The sequence below is a fragment of the Narcine bancroftii genome, chromosome 4 (assembly GCF_036971445.1).
Source record: "Narcine bancroftii isolate sNarBan1 chromosome 4, sNarBan1.hap1, whole genome shotgun sequence".
In the NCBI taxonomy this organism is placed as follows: Eukaryota; Metazoa; Chordata; class Chondrichthyes; order Torpediniformes; family Narcinidae; genus Narcine; species Narcine bancroftii.
In genome coordinates, this window is record NC_091472.1 from 172,960,562 (window position 1) to 172,982,665 (window position 22,104).

General features: G+C 42.1%; 1 protein-coding gene across 10 annotated transcripts in view; it reads right to left on the minus strand.

Moving 5' to 3' along the window:
• LOC138761237 (calcineurin-binding protein cabin-1-like) overlaps nucleotides 1–22,104 on the minus strand; it is a 200,181-nt gene that overhangs the window by 33,154 nt on the left and 144,923 nt on the right. For all 10 annotated transcript variants that reach the window (XM_069933028.1, XM_069933032.1, XM_069933027.1 and 7 more), the window contains 3 exons: nucleotides 20,011–20,162; nucleotides 14,094–14,263; nucleotides 1,378–1,424 (listed from right to left, as the gene is read on the minus strand). In XM_069933028.1, coding sequence (XP_069789129.1) covers nucleotides 1,378–1,424; nucleotides 14,094–14,263; nucleotides 20,011–20,162 — 369 coding nt within the window. The remainder of the gene's footprint in view (nucleotides 1–1,377; nucleotides 1,425–14,093; nucleotides 14,264–20,010; nucleotides 20,163–22,104) is intronic.

Here is a 22,104-nt window from a genome sequence, read left to right on the forward strand (position 1 = left end):
TGCCAAGGTTGCCGATAACATACTAAACCTCCGCAAACTCCTGAGGAAGTACAGGTGCTTTCTTCATGATGACATTGGTATGATGGTCCTAGGAAAGGTCCTCCAAGATAATGACTCAGAGCAATTTAATCTTGCTCACCCTCTCCACTTCTGATCCTCCAATGTTCACTGGGTCATACACCTCTGATTTCCCTCTCCTGAAGTCTACAATCAGCTCCTTGGTTTTGGTGACCTTGAGTGAGAGGTTGCTATTAGTTCACCATTCAGGCAAGTTTTCAATCTCTCTCCTGCATGTTGACTCATTGGCTTTTTAATACACCCACTATGGTGGCATCATCAGCAAGTTTGCGAACGGTGGTGTTATCGTTCCGAGCCACACATAAATGTAAAAAAATGAGTTGAGCAGGGACCTAGGTACTGATGGAGATTGTGGAGGAGATGTTCTTGCCAATCCACACAGATTGTGGTCTGGAGTTGAGGAAATCTGGGATTCAATTACACAGTGGGGTGTTGAGGCCCAGATCTTGGCGGTTGTTGGTTTGTGTTTTGATGGGATGATGGTGTTAAATGCCAAACTGTAGTCAATAAAGTGAATCCTAAAGTATGTACTTTTGTTATCTAGGTGAACCAGAGCTTTGTATAGAGTCAGTGAGATGGCATCTGCTGTACATCTGTTGCTTGGTCAGCAAAATGGAATGGATCTATGTCACTGCTGAGGCAGGAGCTGATATGCTTCAACACCAGCCTCTCAACACCTCATCACTGTGGATATGAGTGCCACTGGTCAGTAATCATTTAGGGAGACAACAGCAAATATCAGAGGATATCTGTTCATGGTGAGTGGAGGAAAGTTTAGGGGAGATGTCAGAGGTAAGTTTTTTTTTCCCATCAGAGAGTGGTGGGTGCCTGGAATGCATTGTCCAGGCGGGTGCTGGAGGCTGGTACAATAGACATTCAAAAGACTCTTAGGTAGATACAAAAATGAAAGAAAAAAAAGAGTTATGGGTGTGAGGCCAGGAAAAATTAGACTGTTGTGGAGTAGGTCACCACAACATTGTGGCTGAAGGGTCTGTACTGTGTGGTCATGTTCTATATTATGAACTGCAACTCCCATCGCATCATCCACTGAAGTATGACATCCATCCACGATGGGCTCCATTATAGCAGTCCATCCTGTTTTCAGGCAGGCATCTTTCAGTGAACTTCAAAGCTATTGACACTGCCATTGAACCAGCAAAGGAGTAAAAGCAGACCCATTGTTCACTGACGACTTATCTTCCACATATTCTCTGAGCTTTAAATTTGCCCTACACGTAAGACTACAAAGTTAGGCACAATGGTTAACAAATTGGATCACAGTTTCCAATTACAACGTACCTGCACAGACTTCTCAATTTCTGGGTCTCCCGCTCCCTCTCTCTGCTCTGAAAGCAACAAAAGACCATCAATCCCGAAGGCTCAGCAGAAAGAAGCATCACATGGTCAAAATTACCAATGAGCTGTCAGAGAGATGCTTCGCTCAGTTAGAACTCTGGGCAATGTGTGGCATGGCAGTATTTAAGAAAGTGCTCGTGCTCCTTGGCATATTATCAATCAATCCCACTCTGTTTAACCTGGGCAGATGCACCAGGGATTGATTACAAAGAATATCCCCTCTACCTTTCCCCATCAAACTCCCTGATGTGGATATATAAAAAGCAGAATCAAGAAACATCTGTTCTGCTCTTGAGTAAGATTGCCATCTCTAACCACTCCATCTTCTTGCCCAAGGTCCAGGCCTCCCAGGTCCCTCAGTATTCACAATGAATGAGCAGCCACAGACTCCAAGGCAAAGCCCCAAAGGTTCACCACCCTGCTGAAGAATTACTCCCTCATCTCAGTGTTAAGTGGCCAACTATCAGGGGGCATCACTGCGTGAGACGGGAACTGCTACACCTAAGACCACAAGGAACCGCAGAGCTGTGAACATGGCTCAGACCATCACACCTACTCATCCTTCCCTCCCCATCCAGACCTCCTGCTGCCTTGGAAAAGTAGCTGACATATTAAAAGCTTCATTTTACCCTGGCCACACTCTCTTTACCCTCCCTTCCATCAGCAAAAAGATTCGTGAGTATAGGATCATGCACCACCAGATTTAAGGACAGCTTCTTTCCTGTTATAGATCTCTTGGATGAACCATGATTTGCAAAACTATGCTGCCTTTAACGTGTACAACTGATCTCTCTCTGTAACTCTGCCCTTCTGTACTGTGTCTTACTTGTTTGATTATGTACGTGATGACTAGTTTGTGTTACAAACACTAATACTGCATCTTGATACAAGTGACAATAAACCTGAATGTGAACCGAACAGGGCCCAGCGAGATTCAGGGTAACTCTTCCTCTGCTCTGTGCTAGTCCTTCACAAGACTGTATTGGACTGCAGGACATTTTACTCCTGTTTGTATTAATATTGTGATAACATCAGCACTCACTGCAACCAACTTCCCCTCAATCCTCACCCCAAGTTTTCTACATTGGGAGGAGTCACGTGATGGAGTAGTGGCCAGTCGGGGAACTCCAGCCCTCTCCGGAAAAGTTTAAAAAAAACACACAAAACACAAAGGCACAAACATAAAAATTAAAATAAAGTGAAAGTAAAGGTGGGAAGAAGATGGCAGCAAAGAAAGAAAAGTCGAAAGCAATGGGAAGAAGAGAAGAAGAAAGGAAAACAAAGGTCAAAAGATTTTTTTCTATCCAGACATAGGTTTTGAACTCCTGGGGAAGAGAAGTGAGTTTAATACAGCAGGGGCGATCCTATGGAAGAAAGGATATAGATTTGTGCTGGGGTACCCAGCGGTGCTTAGAATAGTTGTTCCGGGGCAGCAAAGCAGACTGTTCTCGGATCCGGAGGTAGCACGAAAATTTGCAGAACAACTACAAAACAGACGAGAGATGAAGACATGTAACGAGAGTAAAAATGACCACGAACTATATGTATGTGTGTATATGGGTATATATATATATATATATATATATATATGTGTGTGTGTGTATGTATATATGTGTGTACATGAGTGTATCCGTATTTAAAGGAAAATATATAGAGTACAGATAAGAATTAATAAGGGAAAGAAAGGGAAGAGAGGAAGTAAGGAGGGAATTAAGAGAGTGACCTTTGTTATATATGAAAATTAAAATCTTTTCTGGGGGGGCTGGGTGGGGAGGAGTTACGGTCACTGCGAAATCAGTTGACGTTTGCGAGTGAATTCGCAAATCCAAATGGAGAGGGGAGATGTGGTTGCCCGACAAGGGATAAAGGGCAACTCAGGAAGGGGAGGGGATAGTGGGGTTAAAGAAATTTTAGATAGGAGAATAAGGGAAATGTTTGATGTTTTAGAAATGTTGTCTTATAAAGTGTTCAAAACAAGAAAGCAGAAATAGATAAGAAGGAAAGATGATGATGAGGAAACAGAAAGGAAAGATAAACAAAGTATGAAATGGCTACGTTGAACTATATGACTTTAAATATTAACGGAATACATAACCAAATCAAAAGGAAGAAACTGCTAAATTTACTGAAAAAAGAAAAAATTGATATAGCATTCGTGCAAGAAACACATTTAACTGAAATGGAGCACAAGAAATTAAAGAGAGATTGGGTAGGACATGTAACAGCAGCGTCATATAATTCAAAAGCTAGAGGAGTAGCTATATTAATCAGTAAAAATGTACCAATTAAAATAGAAGAGGAAATAATAGATCCAGCAGGGAGATATGTAATGATAAAATGTCAGATATATTCGGAGTTTTGGAATTTACTCAATGTATATTCACCTAACGAAGAAGATCAAAAATTTATGCAAGATATTTTTTTGAAGATAGCAGACACGCAAGGGAACATACTAATAGGAGGGGATTTCAACCTTAATTTGGATTCAAACATGGATAAAACTGTGAAAAAAATTAACAGAAAGAACAAAGTAACCAAATTTATAATTAAATCGATGCAAGAAATGCAACTTTTGGATATATGGAGGAAACAACACCCAAAGGAAAAGGAATATTCATATTATTCGGGTAGACATAAAACATACTCAAGAATAGATCTATTCCTGTTATCAGCTCGTATGCAAGACAGAGTAAGAAAAACAGAATATAAAGCTAGAATATTATCAGACCACTCACCCCTGATATTGACAATAGAGTTAGAGGACATCCCTCCAAGAATGTATAGATGGAGATTAAACTCCATGCTACTGAAAAGGCAGGATTTTAGAGAATTAATTGAAAGACAAATTAAAATGTACTTTGAAATAAATACGGAATCAGTGAAAGATAAGTTTTTACTATGGGACGCAATGAAAGCATTCATCAGAGGGCAAATAATAAGTTATGTAACCAAGATGAAGAAGGACTACAATCAGGAAACAGAGCAGTTGGAAAGGGAAATAGTAAATATAGAAAAAGAATTAGCAATGAAGGAAGACACAACTAAAAGAAGAGAATTGGCAGATAAAAAAATAAAATATGAAACACTACAAACATATAAGGTGGAGAAGAACATAATGAAGACAAAACAGAAATATTATGAACTAGGAGAAAAAACGCACAAAATTCTAGCATGGCAGTTTAAGACAGAACAAACTAAGAGAATAGTATTGGCATCAAGGAAAAAAGACAAACAAATCACATATAATCCAACGGAGATTAATGAAAACTTCAGAGAATTCTACGAACAATTATACCAAACTGAAAACGAAGAGAAAGAAGACAAAATAGACAAATTTTTAACTAAAATTGAACTACCAAAATTACAAATAGAGGAACAAAACAAATTAACAGAACCATTTGAAATGGTAGAAATACAAGAGATAATAAAAAAACCACCAAATAATAAAACACCAGGAGAGGATGGATTCCCAATAGAATTCTATAAAACATTTAAAAACTTATTAATTCCTCCCCTCCTGGAAGTAATCAACCAGATTGATAAAACACAAAGCTTACCAGATTCATGCAAAACAGCAATAATTACAGTAATACCAAAGACAGGGAATGATCCACTCGCACCAGCGTCATATAGACCAATATCTTTACTTAACACAGATTATAAGATAATAGCTAAACTATTAGCAAACAGATTAGCTGACTATGTACCAAAAATAGTAAAACTAGATCAAACAAGATTTATTAAGAAAAGACGAACAACGGACAATATCTGTAAGTTCATTAACTTAATCCATGCAGTTCAAGGAAACAAGACGCCAATAGTGGCGTTGCCTTAGTCCCAGAGAAAGCCTTTGACAGAGTAGAATGGAATTATTTATTCAAAGTACTACAGAGGTTCAACCTACCTGAGAAATACATTAATTGGATTAAAGCATTATATAAGGGACCATTGGCGAAGGTGACAGTAAATGGTTATATATCAAGCCAATTTAAATTAAGCAGATCAACTAGGCAGGGATGTCCACTATCTCCCTCACTGTTCGAATTAGCTATAGAACCACTGGCAGAACTGATAAGAACAGAAAATAAAATAAGAGGGATAAAAATAAAAGAGAAGGAATATAAAATCAGTTTATTTGCAGATGACGTTATAGTATACTTAACAGAACCATAAATATCAATAAAAGAATTACATAAGAAATTGAAGGAATATGGAGAAGTGTCGGGATACAAGATTAACGCAAATAAAAGTGAAGCAATGCCAATGAATAATGCGGATTTCTCAAAATTTAAGAAGGAATCACCATTCAGATGGCAAATGCAAGCAATACGATACCTAGGTATACAAATAAATAAAAACCTTGGCCATCTATATACACTCAGTTATTATCCACTAATGAAAAAATTACAGGACGACTTAGAGCATTGGAAAGACTTACCACTAACACTAATAGGAAGGATAAACTGTATTAAAATGAACATTTTCCCAAGGATACAATACCTATTTCAGGCATTGCCAATACACTTGACGGAGAAATTCTTCAAGGAGTTAAAGAAAATAATAAGGAAATTTTTATGGAAAGGGGGGAAACCGAGGATAGCACTAGATAAATTAACAGAATGGTATAAACAAGGAGGCTTACAGCTGCCAAACTTTAAAAATTATTATAGAGCCGCACAATTAAGATACCTATCAGATTTTTATAAAACAAGGGAAAAACCAGATTGGACTAGATTAGAACTAGATAAAATAAGTGAGAAGATACCTGAACATATATTATATAAATGGGATGAAAAATTGGTACAACGTAGGAATTCTCCAGTATTACATCATCTGCTCAATATTTGGAAGAAGATTCATGTAGGAAGGAATAAAATAAATTACCAATTACCAAAACTAATACTGATGCAAAATCAACGAATCCCTTTTACAATAGATAACCTGTCCTTTAGAGAATGGGAGAAAAAAGGGATCAAAAGAATAGAAAATTGCTTCTCAGGAAATAAATTACTATCCTTTGAACAAATGAAGGATAAATATAATATAACTCAAGATACAGTGTTGGCATTCTACCAACTGAAATCCTACTTGAAGGACAAATTGGGAAGCAGTCTGAGGTTACCAGAGGGAAGTAATTTTGAATATGTGATTACAGACACAATGATAATCAAAAAATTTATAACAAATATGTATATTAAACTGCAAGAAAAGGAGAATGAGGAAACAAATGGTAAAACTAGACAAAAATGGGAACAAGATTTAAACATAAAGATAAAGAAGGAAACATGGGAGAAGTTATGCTCTGGAACCATGAGAAATACAATAAACACGAGGTTACGTATGATACAATATAACTGGATACACAGGCTATACATTACACCTCAAAAGTTAAATAAATGGGACCTAACAGTATCTGACAGATGTTTTCGTTGTAAAAAGGAAATGGGAACAACAATTCATGCAATCTGGACGTGTGAGAAAGTGAAAAAATTTTGGGAAGATCTAAACCAGATATTAAATAAAATCACAGAAAGCAATATACCAAAAAACCCAGAGATCTTCCTCCTAAGTAACATAAAAAACAAAGAATTTAGACTTGATTTGGATGGTGCACAAAAAAGATTTGTTAGGATAGCCCTAGCTGTAGCAAAAAAATGTATTATGTCAGCCTGGAAATTGGAAGATGACTTGAGAATACAACAATGGTATATAGAAATGAATAAATGTATTCCATTAGAAAAAATAACATATAATTTAAGAAATAATATTACAATATTTGAACAAATATGGGAGCCATACATGAAACACAATAGAGAAAACCTACTGGGGACATCTACCACCTAAAATGACAGAAGGAGAAGGAAATGAAAAGAATTGACTCAGTGGAATTTCTTGTTTATTTTTATTGAGTGACAACATTGTTTGACGGGTTTAATGTATCTTAGATTCTGTACTTTAAATGAATGGGAGGGGAGGTAGGGAGGGTGGGATGGGAAGGGGGGGGGAGAAAACGAGACTGTATATATTTGAAAAGAAAAATGTATGTATCTTGATCAATGTGGTTTATAGTGTGAAAAATTTAAAAAAATTTAAAAAAAAGTTTTCTACATTAATACTTACCTTCTTTGTGTGTAAGAATACCAAGCAGAGTCTTTGCTTCCAGAGTGCATTCCTGGAATTCCATCACTGTGACATCACTGCTCATGTCAAAGGGCTTGGCCTGTTCCAGAGCAGTCAGAGCAGATCTGATTGGCTCATACATCTCTACCATCTCTTCATTCGTGCCAAGTTTCAGAATAGCGGATGCCAGCTTGTCCCCGGCACCCATCCTTTTCACGGTCTGAACTATTTGAGTCAGGTTGTTAACCAACCTGCTCTGCTCCACATTGTGCACTGCCTCCACTTCCTTCAACAACCTGTCTCCTTCATCAATGATTTCCTGCATGACAGCAGAAGCCTGTTGTTTGATTGAAGCCTCGATTTCGCTCCTCATCAAATTCATTCTTTCCTTCAGGGACATCAGTTCTGAGCAGCTGTCAGTGAATTGACTGTAATTTTCCCGTACTGTTTCCATCATTTGGTTCAATATTTCCCCCTCTAGCACAGCCTGCTGCTTAACATCATGGTAACTGTGACCTTGCGGAATGTGATGGAGCAACAGACAGTTGCAACAAATGCTGGTTGAACACGTCTTGCAGAAAAAACTGAAAATAAATCGAGGACAGACAAATCAATGTGGTCCCATGGAGATGCAACAACAGCAGCAAACCTTTCCTCTACCACAACCCTCAACCTCATCTCATCCAAATCAAGAGAACACAATCAAGTCCTCATCAAGGGGTCAGCAGTGGAAAAGTTTTAAGAACTACAAATTCTTGGGTGTCAACATCTCTGAAGTTCTATCCTGGGGCCTCCATGTTCAAAGAATCACAAAGGCAGCTCGCCAGCGGCTATTCTTCATTAGGAATTTGAGAAGAGTCACTGAAGACTCTTGCAAATTTCTACAAGTGTACCATGGCAAGCATTCTGTATGGTATGGAGGTGCCAAATCACAGGGCAGGTAAAAGCTATAGAGAGTTGTGAATGGCCAGTGCTATCATGGACATCAGTCTTCACTCCACTGAGGACATCTACAAGAGGCGATGTCTTAAAATGGATGGGAGGGGTGGGTGGGGGGGTGGCTTGGGAGGAGGGGGGGGGGAGAAAAAGTCACTGTATATGTGTGAAAAAGAAAAAGTATAGAAATAAAAAGACACATCCGCAGCAATAGTGGAAATATTGTTGTCTTCATTTTCCTCCTATGTGTCTGTCTGTCGACAGCTTGTAAAATTGTTGAAATTAAAATATATTAGAAAAATATTTAGAAAGAACATCCAAAAACAGTATCATTTAGGTAGAGTAGCGCAAAGGTTTAAATATACATTTGATACCACAATATTACAGACGTAACAGATACCTGCAATGAATTGGAAAAATGGACCATTATTTTGTCATGTACACTATAATTCTCCAGAAATGAAGGCTGTGAAAAAACAAAACATAAAAATTCTGATATCAAAAACTAAATGGATAAAGATACAGGTTAAAAAGCACATTTTTTGTTTTCCCTTTTAATGAGAAAACTGGGTGAAGGTATTAAAATCTGGGCCAATGGTAGAGGAACCAATAGTGTAGACAAGACTAAGAAACCAGGTGAACAATGATACAGCAGACTGGCAACACAAAGCTAGTGTTTGGACAAGCCTGCAAGAAATGTGAACAGATGAACATACTTTTTTAAAAGTGTAAGAGGATTGAAAGAAGACGAAGTGGATGGAATTAAATTTAAAAATGTTAGAGATAACCCAGACAATAAAATTAAATTTAAAAATAATCTGGGAATATTCATGATTGCCACATAGTAAAGGAAATGTTTGCTGAATAGGGTAAGTGTGGGAAATGAAGGGATATGGTCTTTATTAATAATAATGTATTCACAGTAGAAAAAAAGCATCTGGTGGTTGAAAGATGTAACAGGGCAGAGTAATAAGGTGTATCAAGATGATATTTGAGCTTCAGGACAAGAAAATGTAGAATGCGTCCAGTATTACCAAGAACATCTCTATATGGAAATTGATACAGAACACTGGAGGTAATGTTGAGGTGGGGGGAGGGGAAGGGTTTGACCTAAAGAATGCTTCGAGGAAAACTCTGCAAAAACATTTGAAGGAGGAAAGTTAGTATTTTGAGGTGTGAAGCCATGAAGCAAAGGGAGAGTTCAGAGAAAGGAACTGAACAGGAGCCAAAGCCAGAAACTCAAAACTCACTGAACACAAAGCAGCAAAAGTGGAAGTTAGGTTCAGACAAGTCTCAAGCTCAATGATCTTGAATTTTGTGCATGAGGGTCAAAGAGCATGGAGGCAGGTGATACAAAAACAGTGCTAATCAGCATGGAATGAGGTCCAGTCCGAGGAGCCTGGAGCTCGTGAAGATGTGACTGAAAGTTTCAGCAGTATTTAGGCTGTTGCAAAAAGCAAAAACAGGTGTTTCTGTATCATTTTTAACAATAAAATTTCCTATTTAATAACAGAACCAAATGAAGAGCATGAGCAAGCATATTCATAGCATGAGCCACTATGAGACGACAGCAAAAAAAAGAAAAACATTTACCCTTAAAAAGAAGACGCTTCATAGCTTCCAATACAACTAGCCAAAAGCACAGGCAAAGAACACTAATCAATTACATGCAGCACCAAAGTCACTTCTAAAATTGGTTTATGGAAAACATCAGCTATCTTTGCCAATACTTTTTTTTAAACTTTCAAGGGCACCCATTTCCTTCTGAAACCACTGCGCTCCAGTTGGAGTTTACGATCTCATGAATGTTACCAGTGACATGGTGGTTTCCAGAATTCTCCATTTCCCCTTTTTGGTTCCTTCTTCACATAAATGCCACCCACCGCCCAAACCATTACAGTTCCACACTGCATTCTCCAAATTAATCTCGACTTCCCACACTCGATTACTGTACCTCAATTTTCATTGGAGCAATTACAAATCATTTCTTCGTCGGTCTGACAGCTGTCACATTTTGCCTTTGATAAATTCATGCTGGCAGAGTGGGGCTATCAGTGCTCTAGCCTAAGTTGAACTCTATCATAGCAAAACTCCTTCCTTTCCATGACAAACTTCTTCCAGATCAAGGTTCAGAAAGCAAAATCCACACTGACCTGCAGCACCACTCAATAATCCAGCAAGTCAATTCACTTTCCCAAATATGTGGCAACAACCACTGCTACCTTTACTTTTAATTATCCAATGCCTTCGATATGGTAAAGCTGTTTAAAGTACTACAAATGCATTGTCAAACAAATTTGACACCAGACCACACAAGGCAATATTAAGAAACTATCAACGAGTTAGAGCCTCGAAAGAAGAGGATTGAGAAATGTGGAGAATATCAGGGGGAATTAACCATCATTCCAAATCTAGGCATCTGATGGCTTATGGTTGAGCCAAGAATATCCAGAATTTAGAAGTAGAGGGCAATGCAGAATATTTGGAGAGCTGTGTGCTGAGGCAATTAAGAGAACAAGGGTATGGCTGTGGAAAGATTTGAAAGGAAGGTGGAGAATCTAGAAGGCCATTTTTTTCCTGACCAGAGACATTTTAAGCAAATAGAGAGTGAGTAAACCCGATCTGCTGCAAGTGGGGTAAAGGCAGCAAAAATCTAAATAAGCTCAAGTTCGTGGAGAGTACCAAGTGTCTGATCTGATACAAGAGTATTTGAATAGTCAACTTAGCACTGCTAAGTGCTTCAGCTGCAAATGAGCTCAACCAGGGCCAGACAGTCAGCAACATGAAACTGGTGGAAAGAGGTGGTCTGGTGAAGTGAATTGTGGATGATGTTCAATGGTCATGCAGCAGGTGAGAGAGCATCAATGAGTAAAGAAAGCTCATCAAACTTGTGGGTGGCATACGTGGTCAATGGCAGATTTCTTAACAGTGTAGAGCAACAAAGGGAGCTTGTGGTCCAGGTCCATAGATCCCTCAAGGTTGCCATGCAAGTTGAGAGGGTGGTTAAGAAGGTTTATGGGTGTGTTGGCCTTAATTAGTCAGGTGATTGAATTCAAGAATTGTGAGATAATGTTGCAGCTCAATAAGACTTGTGATATTGCATTCTGTTCTGCTTGCCTCATTATAGGAAGGGTGCAAATGCTTTAGAGAGAGTGCAGAGGAGATTTACCAGTCTGTGGCCTGGTTTGGAGAATGTCTTACTAAGCAAGGTTGACCGAGTTGGGATTTTTCATTTTGGTGTAAAGAATAAGAGTTGACTTGATGTATACAAGATTATGAGCGGCTTAGATAGGGTGGACAGCCAGGGTGACAACAACAATAACCAGAGGGCATCTGTTTCTGGTGAGTGGAGGGGTTTATGGTGATATGTCAGACGCATTTTTTAAAAATATAAATACAGACAGTGATGGGTGTCTGGAATGCATTTCCAGGGGAACTGGCAGAAGCTGGGACAATCAAAAACTCATAGAAAGGCATATGGATGCTCTATGTTCTACAAAACAGAGACTTCATGATGAGTTCTGGCCATTCCTTTCTCCCACTGATGGTGCTCGATCTGCTGAATTCTTCCAGCAGGTGTTTTCTTTGCTCCAGATTCCATCTGCCATCACTCTTGTGTCCCTATGTTTGATTTTTTTTTCCATTTCCAGCCTTTTCCCCCACTGCTCTCACCATTCTAAAACTTGTCTAGTTTACTTAATATCCAATACTTACAAATCCCACAATACCTTATCACATTATTGTATTATTTCTGAATACCTTCATAGTTGAAAAGCAACATATCTACAAAATGCAAAAAGAGCAATTGCAACTCAATCTAACAGCAGCCAAAAGTAATTCAGTTTCTAGATGCCTAACTTGGACTGCCAAAATTCTGCCAGTCAGATTCAAGAATATTATCATATCTCTCCAGCACTAATTAAACTCGACAGCTTTACAAAAGATCACCACAGCACTCATGACACCTAAAATAAGGGTTTCATATAGATGAAGTTGATTTATCGAGGTCAACACAATTTCTTCCAAAGTGTCAGCTTGGGCTTGAAATCCAAACAGAAATAGAGTTGCCAACCAACTCCTTTAACCAACAAAATACAAAATTCACAGAAATCTCTTAACCTACAAGATGAATAGGAATTCAATAACAGAGGACTGAAAAATTTTCAGCAAATTCTACAACAGTTCTCTTTAGAAGTCAACATGGAGTCACTTTTTATTGCCATTCTAAACTTTAGCTGAAAAGGTTACCCATTGATTTAAAATATACCAGAAGGCAAAGTCTCTGCTATTCCCTTCCCTTTCCTCTCCTTGCATGATCATTTGTTATTACATACACTTAAATTACCAAAGTACTGACCCTTCAATAACTGAGTATGCAAAAGATTTTTTAATCCATTTTAGAGAACGTGAGTTTTGTTAGCAAGGCCACCATCTATTCCCTAATTGCCCTTGAGAGGTAAGTGGTGAGCTGCCTTCTTGAACCACTGCAGTCCTTTTGGGGAAAGTGCTCTCACAGCTGTACCAAAGTTTAGCCCTGACAATGATGCTTTTCTAAGTCAGGGTTGTACGTGACTTGGAGGATAATGTGTAGGTTCCTATGTGCCTGTTACCTTGTACTTTTTTGGTGGGAAGGGTCACAGGTTCAGGAGGTGCAGCACGTAGTGCAGCCCTTAGCACTGGCACTGAATGGAATATGTAGCAGGTGGTCAGGATGGAGCAGACCGCTTTCCCCAGAAAGCTCCAAAAAATTTATTTTAAGAGCCTTTCTTATCCACACTGATAAGTGAAAACTGTTCCATTGCATGCCTGATCTTTAAAAGCTTTTGGGCACAAGAAATGAGCCACATTGCAGGATACCTCATCTGTGACCTACTCTGTTTATGTGACTGGACCAGTTGGGTCTTAGGTCAATGGCAACCACCCCTACACTCCCCCTCTTCACCCCCCAGATGTTGAGGATGTAGAATTCAGTAATAGTTATACCATTAAATGAAAAGGGTAAATTGCAATATTCTCTTTTTGGACATGTTCATTGCTTGTGGATCCTTAAACCAGCAAATATATGCAAAAGCTCATGAACAACAAAAAAAGTCACAGAACTAGCAAAATAGCAAACACAAAGCATGCAGAAGTGGCTTAGACAATAATTGCAGCAGACACAATCTGCATCAATTCAGACGATGCCTGCACGCATCACCACAAAATTATTGAGTTGCAGTGGCTACTTGCCACATTTGGTGGAAGAACAGTGTCTGGAGGCCTGCGCCAGAGAACTATAAGCAACAGCTCGTTGTGGCATCATTCAGTGCAAGCTTATTTAGCTACATTTCTTGTAAAGGCACTGGATGTAGCCAAACTTCACCTCCACTAATGCAAGCAAAGCAACGAACACTTAAAGAAGCCATCAACAATTTAAGCAAGCACCGAAAAAAGTTTGAAAGAACCTAATTCCCATCATTTTTAAGAAGCTAGATAGCAGCCATATTGCCCATTCTCCTGCACACCATCACCCAGTGTTGAGCATTTAACAGAATTCACCACTTATGATTGCCCAATTATTAACCACATCCCAAGTTTGTCATTATCTATAACAAGAAAAATACCATCAATTGAAGCCTGCTGACGGGGCATTTTACGTTTGACGTAATCGTGGTCAATCGGAGTGGCTGTGTAAGGTGGGGATGTCAGACCTGGACCCGAGGTAAGATTTCCTTGACCTTGTACGGTTCCAACAGAAGAATGGGAGTCATCATCATTTGTGCAGGACTTCTCCCTACAGAAAAGAACAAGAGATACAGTTGTATCACACTCCATCATTATCACCATCATTGTAAAAATATTTTCATATTGTTAAAGGAGTAGTTATGTTTGCATGTATGGAGCTACACAGACATCACTGTGGGACTGTAGCCATAACCTAGGGCAGTAGCTCTTAACCTTTATTTTCATCTGCAAATCACCTTTACTTACCACACATTAGCTCTAACAAACCCCTAGACCACAGAGAGCAGCTTGTTGGAGAGCTCCACCCCCCAACCCCACCAAGCCATTGACAGTGCTTTGGTGAGAAAATTTGAGATTTTTTTTTCCAATCGAGATTGCAACACTGTGTTACAGATTACTTATTACATCACTCCAGGGTACACAGGCACTGAACTAATGATAAAGAAAGTAACATAAAACCTGCAATGTCACATGCCTACCACCAGGTGCCACACACTATAACCCAAGTTTTGTCTGCAGTTCATGAAGAATTTACTAGTGCCATTGTCAGACGTTTTGGGCCTCTCCATACCACTGCTTGCTGAGATGCCTTTTCTTTAAAAACCAAGACAAGGTGCTGGAATCTGGAGCAACAAGCAATCTGCTGAAGGAACTCAGCAGGTCTATCAGCCGAGTTCCTCCAGCAGATTGTAGGTCTGGGGCAGGTTAGATCTAGCACTTGTTACATGAATGCAGTCATTGTAACATTCAGTGTTCATAATGTGACCTCCTCTGAATTGATGTGATGTCCACTCTACGGGAACACTCGAGTTCTGTCCTCTGGTGTAATCCTGAACTTGCAGCTGCCTGCCACTTTAATCCTTCATTTCATTCCATCAATTCATCTGGGCACAACATAGAACACAACAGAACCATCTAGTCTGTGTTGAAATAAAATTTTACAAAATCCCATTGATCTGCACCTGGTCAATAACCCTCCACACCCCAACCATTAATGCACCTATCTAAACTTTTCTTAACTGTGGAAATCAAGTCTTCATTCACCACTTCAGCTGGAAGCTCATTCCAGTCTCGCCAATCTCTGCTTGAAGAAGTTCCCCTAAACATTTCAATTTCACAGAGACAGAAAGACAAAGACACAGAATAGTAAGAGGGAGAGAGACGCACAAAGTCGAGAGAGAGAGAGAGAGAGAGAGAGAGAGAAAGAGAGACATACATAGTGGAGAGAGAGACAGAAAGAGAAAGACAAGAGTACAAAAAAGCACCAGAGAGACAGCAAGAATGAGAGAGAGGGAGAACGAGAGAGAGAGCGAGAGCGCCAGAGAAAGAGAGCACAACAGAGCAAGCCAGACAGAGAACGAGGCAGTTAGAGAGCGAGCCAGACAGAGAGCGAGAGAGAGAGAGAGAGAGAGAGAGCGCAAGCGAGAGAGCAAACCAGAGAAAGAAAGAGTGAGCAAGCCAGAGAAAGAGCGAACGAGCCAGAGAAAGAGCGAACGAGCCAGAGAAAGAGCGAACGAGCCAGAGAAAGAGCGAACGAGCCAGAGAAAGAGCGAACGAGCCAGAGAAAGAGCGAACGAGCCAGAGAAAGAGCGAACGAGCCAGAGAAAGAGCGAACGAGCCAGAGAAAGAGTGAATGAGCCAGAGAGCAAGCAAGCCATAGAATGAGTGAGTGAGCCAGAGCGCGAGCCAGCCAGACAGACAGACCGCAGGCAAGCCAGCCAGAGCGCGAGCCAGACAGGGAGAGAGCGAGCAAGAGAGCAAGCCAGAGAGCAAACGAGCCAGAGCGCGAGCCAGCCAGAGAGCAAGCGAGGCAAAGAGAGCGCGCCAGAGAGAGAGAGAGAGCGCGCCAGAGAGAGAGAGCGCGCGCCAGAGAGAGAGAGAGCGCGCCAGAGAGAGAGAGAGCGCGCCAGAGAGAGAGAGCGCGCCAGAGAGAGAGAGCGCGCCAGAGAGAGAGAGCGCGCGCCAGAGAGAGAGAGAGAGCGCGCCAGAGAGAGAGAGCGCGCCAGAGAGAGAGAGAGAGCGCGCCAGAGAGAGAGAGCGCGCCAGAGAGAGAGAGAGAGCGCGCCAGAGAGAGAGAGAGCGCGCCAGAGAGAGAGAGAGCGCGCCAGAGAGAGAGAGAGCGCGCCAGAGAGAGAGAGCACGCCAGAGAGAGAGAGAGCGCGCCAGAGAGAGAGAGAGCGCGCCAGAGAGAGAGCGCGCCAGAGAGAGAGAGAGAGCGCGCCAGAGAGAGAGAGAGAGCGCGCCAGAGAGAGAGAGAGAGCGCGCCAGAGAGAGAGCGCGCGCCAGAGAGAGAGAGAGCGCGCCAGAGAGAGAGAGAGCGCGCCAGAGAGAGAGAGAGAGCGCCAGAGAGAGAGAGCGCGCCAGAGAGAGAGCGCGCCAGAGAGAGAGAGCGCGCCAGAGAGAGAGAGCGCGCCAGAGAGAGAGAGCGCGCCAGAGAGAGAGAGCGCGCCAGAGAGAGAGAGCGCACGCCAGAGAGAGAGCGCGCCAGAGAGAGAGAGAGAGCGCGCCAGAGAGAGAGAGAGCGCGCCAGAGAGAGAGAGAGCGCGCCAGAGAGAGAGAGCGCGCCAGAGAGAGAGAGAGCGCGCCAGAGAGAGAGAGAGCGCGCCAGAGAGAGAGAGAGCGCGCCAGAGAGAGAGAGAGAGCGCGCCAGAGAGAGAGAGAGCGCGCCAGAGAGAGAGAGAGAGCGCGCCAGAGAGAGAGAGAGAGCGCGCCAGAGAGAGAGAGAGAGCGCGCCAGAGAGAGAGAGAGAGCGCGCCAGAGAGAGAGAGAGAGAGCGCGCCAGAGAGAGAGAGAGAGCGCGCCAGAGAGAGAGAGAGAGAGGGAGAGCGCGCCAGAGAGGGAGAGCGCGCCAGAGAGGGAGAGCGCGCCAGAGAGGGAGAGCGCGCCAGAGAGGGAGAGCGCGCCAGAGAGGGAGAGCGCGCCAGAGAGGGAGAGCGCGCCAGAGAGGGAGAGCGCGCCAGAGAGGGAGAGCGCGCCAGAGAGGGGGAGAGCCAGCGCCAGAGAGGGCGAGAGCCAGGCCAGAGAGGGCGGGAGCCAGGCCAGAGAGGGCGGGAGCCAGGCCAGAGAGGGCGGGAGCCAGGGCCAGAGAGGGCGGGAGCCAGGGCCAGAGAGAGCGGGAGCCAGGGCCAGAGAGAGCGGGCGCCAGGGCCAGAGAGCGCGCGAGCCAGAGAGCGCGCGAGCCAGAGAGCGCGCGAGCCAGAGAGCGCGCGAGCCAGAGAGAGCGCGAGCCAGTGAGAGCGCGAGCCAGAGAGAGCGCGAGCCAGAGAGAGAGTGCGAGCCAGAGAGAGTGCGAGCCAGAGAGAGAGAGTGCGAGCCAGAGAGAGAGCCAGAGAGAGAGAGAGCCAGAGAGAGAGCCAGAGAGAGCGCGAGTGAGCCAGAGAGAGAGAGAAAATGAGCCAGAAAGAGAGAGAGAGAGAGCCAGAGAGAGAAAGAGCGAGCGAGACACAGAGCACCAGACAGACACACAGTGCGAGACAGATTAAGAGAAAATAAGTATAGGAATAGGTAGAGATGGGGACAGTGCAATCAGTCAGGTGTTAGGGTTACCTAAAATTAGAAAAGTAAATGTTTATGCATTAGGTTAAGGCTGTCTAGGAGCATTAGGATGTGTTGACCATCAAAATGGATGAGGACAAGGACAGACATGACACTGTAGGAATGGCTGGGGAATTAAAATGCTTGGCAGCAGAAAGCTCAAGTTTGGATCCAATGTCAGAACATAGGACTTTTGGCAAACCGGTCACCCAATCTGTCTTTGGGCTCCATTGCTTTCTCTCTCTCCCAGTTCTGATGAAGAATCAATGACATGTTGACTGCTTCTTTTTCCTTCAATATTTCATGACCTGTTGATTGTTTCCAGCATTATCTGCTTTCATTTCACATTTCCAGCATTTGCAGTTTTTTAACCTTTTATTTAATGCAAATAGAGCTTGGCTTCAAATCTTGTAAAGATCCTGTAACACAATACACAAATGGGCTGGAGAAACTCAGCAGGACACAAAGCATCCTTGTTAAGTAAAAGGTAACCAATGTTTTGGGCCTAGGCCCTTAGTCAGGTATGAACAAAAACAGGCAGGCTCCTGAATAAAATGTGGGGAAGGGGCAGAAGGAGAGGGGGAAGGGGCAGAAGGAGAGAAGGAAAGGGCAGAAGGAGACAAGGAAAGGGCAGAAGGAGAGAAGGAAAGGGCAGAAGGAGAGGAGCACAGGTTAACATGCAAGGGGTGATAGGTGGCTGCAGGTGGAAGGGTAGAAATATAAGGTACTGATCTTCCCATGCCAAGTAGTCTCATTTTGGCAGTCCATGTGCCCATGGACAGACATATGGGTATGGGAATGAGGTGTGGAATTGAAATAGTTGGTGACTGGGAGGTCCATGCTTTTGCAGAAAACATGTGTAAGTGTTCAACAGAATGATTTTTCAGTCTCACTGATGTAGAGGTGGCCACATTGGAAGTACCAATGCTCCCAAAGTTGCCTCCTCTACATTGGGAACCCTTTCCTGCATCTACTCTATTTCACACACATTCTTCTGTCCTGACTCATTCCACTCTAAGATACAGAAGAACAGAATTCCCGTGGTCTTCACTTCCCACCCCAACATCTGCCATATCCAATCTGCAATTTATGGCACCACTGGACACATCTTCCCCTCCCCACTTTCCATAGAGACCATTCTCTCCAGGACCCACTCATCTATTCATCCCTTCCCACAAATTGCTCCCTTTGCACTACCCCTTTGCCACAGGAAATGCTGCACTTGTACCCACACCTCCTCACTCACCAGGATTCAGGGCCCAAAACAGTCTTTCCAAGTGAAGCAACGTTTCATTTGTGAATCGTTTCAATGAGCACCTTCACTATGTATGCTGTAACATCAAGGACCTGCCAGTTGCCATCTATTTCAATTCCACACCCCTTTCCCATGCCAACATGACTGTCCATAGTCTCAAGTACTGTCAAACTGAGGCCACCCACCAAATGGAAGAACAACACCCTGTATTCTCTCTGGGCACTTTCCAACCAGATAGTATTAACGTCAACTTCTCCAGTTTCTGTTAATCCCCTCCCTCATGTCTCTATCTTTCCCTAACCCTCTGTGTCCTTTCCTCTTGCTCCCCAAACCCTTTCCTATCAGAGAGCTACCCTTTCCCCTACTCAGCACTTTTCTACCCTCTCACCCATATGATCTCTTGGCTGTTGGCCTGCACTCCTCCTCCTGCCCCTTTCTCCCTCCTCCACCTTTTAATTCAAGCATCTGCCAATTTCTGCTTATACCTGACGAAGGGCCCAGGCCCTAAACATTGGTTACCCTTTACTTCCCATGGATGCTGCGTGACATGTTCAGTTTCTCTCGCACATTGAGGTATGGCACTCAACCCCAGCATCTATAGACTTGTTTAACTCTAAAAACAGGTTTACATTAAGTTTACACAAAAATGCTGAAGAAACTCAGCAAGTCACATAGCACTAAGTTGACCTAAATTTGAGGAAGTCAGAAATGAAGGCACACTCCTCACAAATGCTCAAATATATAACAAATCAAAAAAGACAAGTTAATTTGGCATAAATCACCACCACAGAATGAATCTAATGTGCACTACATTAAACAACCCAACAATGATTTTAAAAGTCAGATACAAAGGCATTTGAATTCACCATTTGGGATCGTTTTTCAATAGGCTACAGACAATAGTGTGTAAGAGTGACGATTCTTTGTAAACTGGCAATGCCGAAAGATCAGCTATTTAGTTGTAATAACGTTGTGATCAGTAAAGTTCACTATTTAATGCCACTTACTTCTCACTGACTTTAAATGAGCTCTTCTCTTCGCCTCTGGCGAAAGGTCCATGTGCTGCCTCTTTTATGTAGCTAAAGAGCATCTCACAGTCCACAGTCACTTCATCCTTCTCCAGCAGTTTGAGGATTGAGGCATGAAGTCTGAAGTAAACCTGAACATTATATGGTTATATGAACAGATAATTCCCATATTCAAAACTTGCACCTTTAATAATGTTCTCCCAATTTATTGCAGTCATTATCTTTCCATTTCTAGAGGTGTTGAAATTGGAACAGCAAGGAAATTTACATAAGTTTATCTAGAAACCCCAGCCCCGGTTGCACACTGGGTCCACAACCAGATCCAACTCATAAAGGGGCTGCCACTTTCTCACGGCGACGTGTGAGGAATGAACCAATTCAAGCTGGCAATGCTTAGTTGCTTTCCATTTGGAATATTTGTCTATTTATACCAGTTTCTCAAAGGGAATGATTTCCTACCAAGTTTGAAAGCATATTATGTGAATTATATGTAATGTAAAAAAATACAGCAAGATTCTTCAGTTGCATATTAGTTAGTATACAATGTTCCCCATATTTGGGACAAAGACACTTTTTTTCCTTTACTTGCTCCTGTGCTCCAAAGATTTAAATTTGTAATCAAACGATCCACATGAGATTAAAGTGCACATTCCAGATTTTATTCAAGGCTATTAGCATATATTTTGGTTTGACCATGTGGAAAATACAGCACTTTTTTTTCCATAGTCCCCTTATATCAGGGCACCATAATATTTGGGACATAGCAATAATATGTTTATTAAAGTAGTCACAATGAGTACTTTGTTGCATATTCTTGCATGCAATGACTGTTTGAAGACTGTGATTAATAGACATCACCAGGTACTGAGCATATAACCATATAACCATTTACGGAGCGGAAACAGGCCTGTTGGCCTTTCAAGTCCACACCAGTTCACTTGTATATTTTCTTGCCGGTCATCCTTCTTTTCACTAAGTAGATTCTGCTGTTTGCCACAGGCCAGTAGACCATGTCTGCTGAGTAAATACACTTGCTAGTGACGGCATGGTTGGCATAGCAGTTAGAGCAACACCATTACGGCGCCAGTGATCGAGACTGGGGTTCGAATCCCGCACTGTTTGTAAAGAATTGGGACATTCTCTCCATGTCTGCTTGGGTTTTCCCCAGGGGCTCAGGTTTCCTCCCACGTACTGGGTGGGGTTGCAGGTTAACTGGGTGTAGTTGAATCTTCAGCTTCTGCTTGTTTTGGGGACTTATCCACTTAAGTTTTCTCTTCAGCATATGGAAGGCATGCTTAATTGAATTTCAATCAGTTGGCTAACTTGACCATTCAAGAATTTTCCAGTCTTTAGCTTTGAAAAACTCCTTTGTTGCTTGAGTAGGATGTTTGGGATCATTGTCTTGCTCTCGGATAAAGCACTGACCAATGAGTTTGGAGGTATTTGCTCAAACTTGAGCAGACAAGATATTTCTATACACCTCAGAATTTATTTTTCTACTACCATCAGCAGTTACATCATCAATGAAGATCAGTGACCAGTACCTGTGACAGCCATACATGTCCAGGCCATAACACCCCCACCACCATGTTTCACAGATGAGATAGTGTGCTTTGGATCTTGGGCAGTTCCTTTACGCCTCCACATTTTGCTCTTGCCATCACTCTGATACAGGTTAATCTTGATCTCATCTGTCCACAAGATCCTTTTCCAAAATTCTGCAGCCTCTTTTAATACTTCTCAGCAAATGATAAACTGGCCATCTGTTTCTTGTATCTTGCAGAGTAGCCTCTGTATTTCTGCAGACAGCAGTCATTGATACATCCACAGCTGCCTCCTGAAGAGTATTTCTGATCTTTTTGACAGGCATTTGGGGATTTTTCTTCATTATGATGAGAATTATTTTGTCATCAGCAGTGGAGATCTTCCTTGGCCTACCAGTCCCTTTGTGATTACTGAGCTCATTTTAATAATACTCTTCTTAATAATATTCCAAACAGTTAATTTTGGTAATCCTAATGTTCTATTCTTGTTTTTCACCCTCATCATGGCTTGTTTGACTTTCATTGGCAC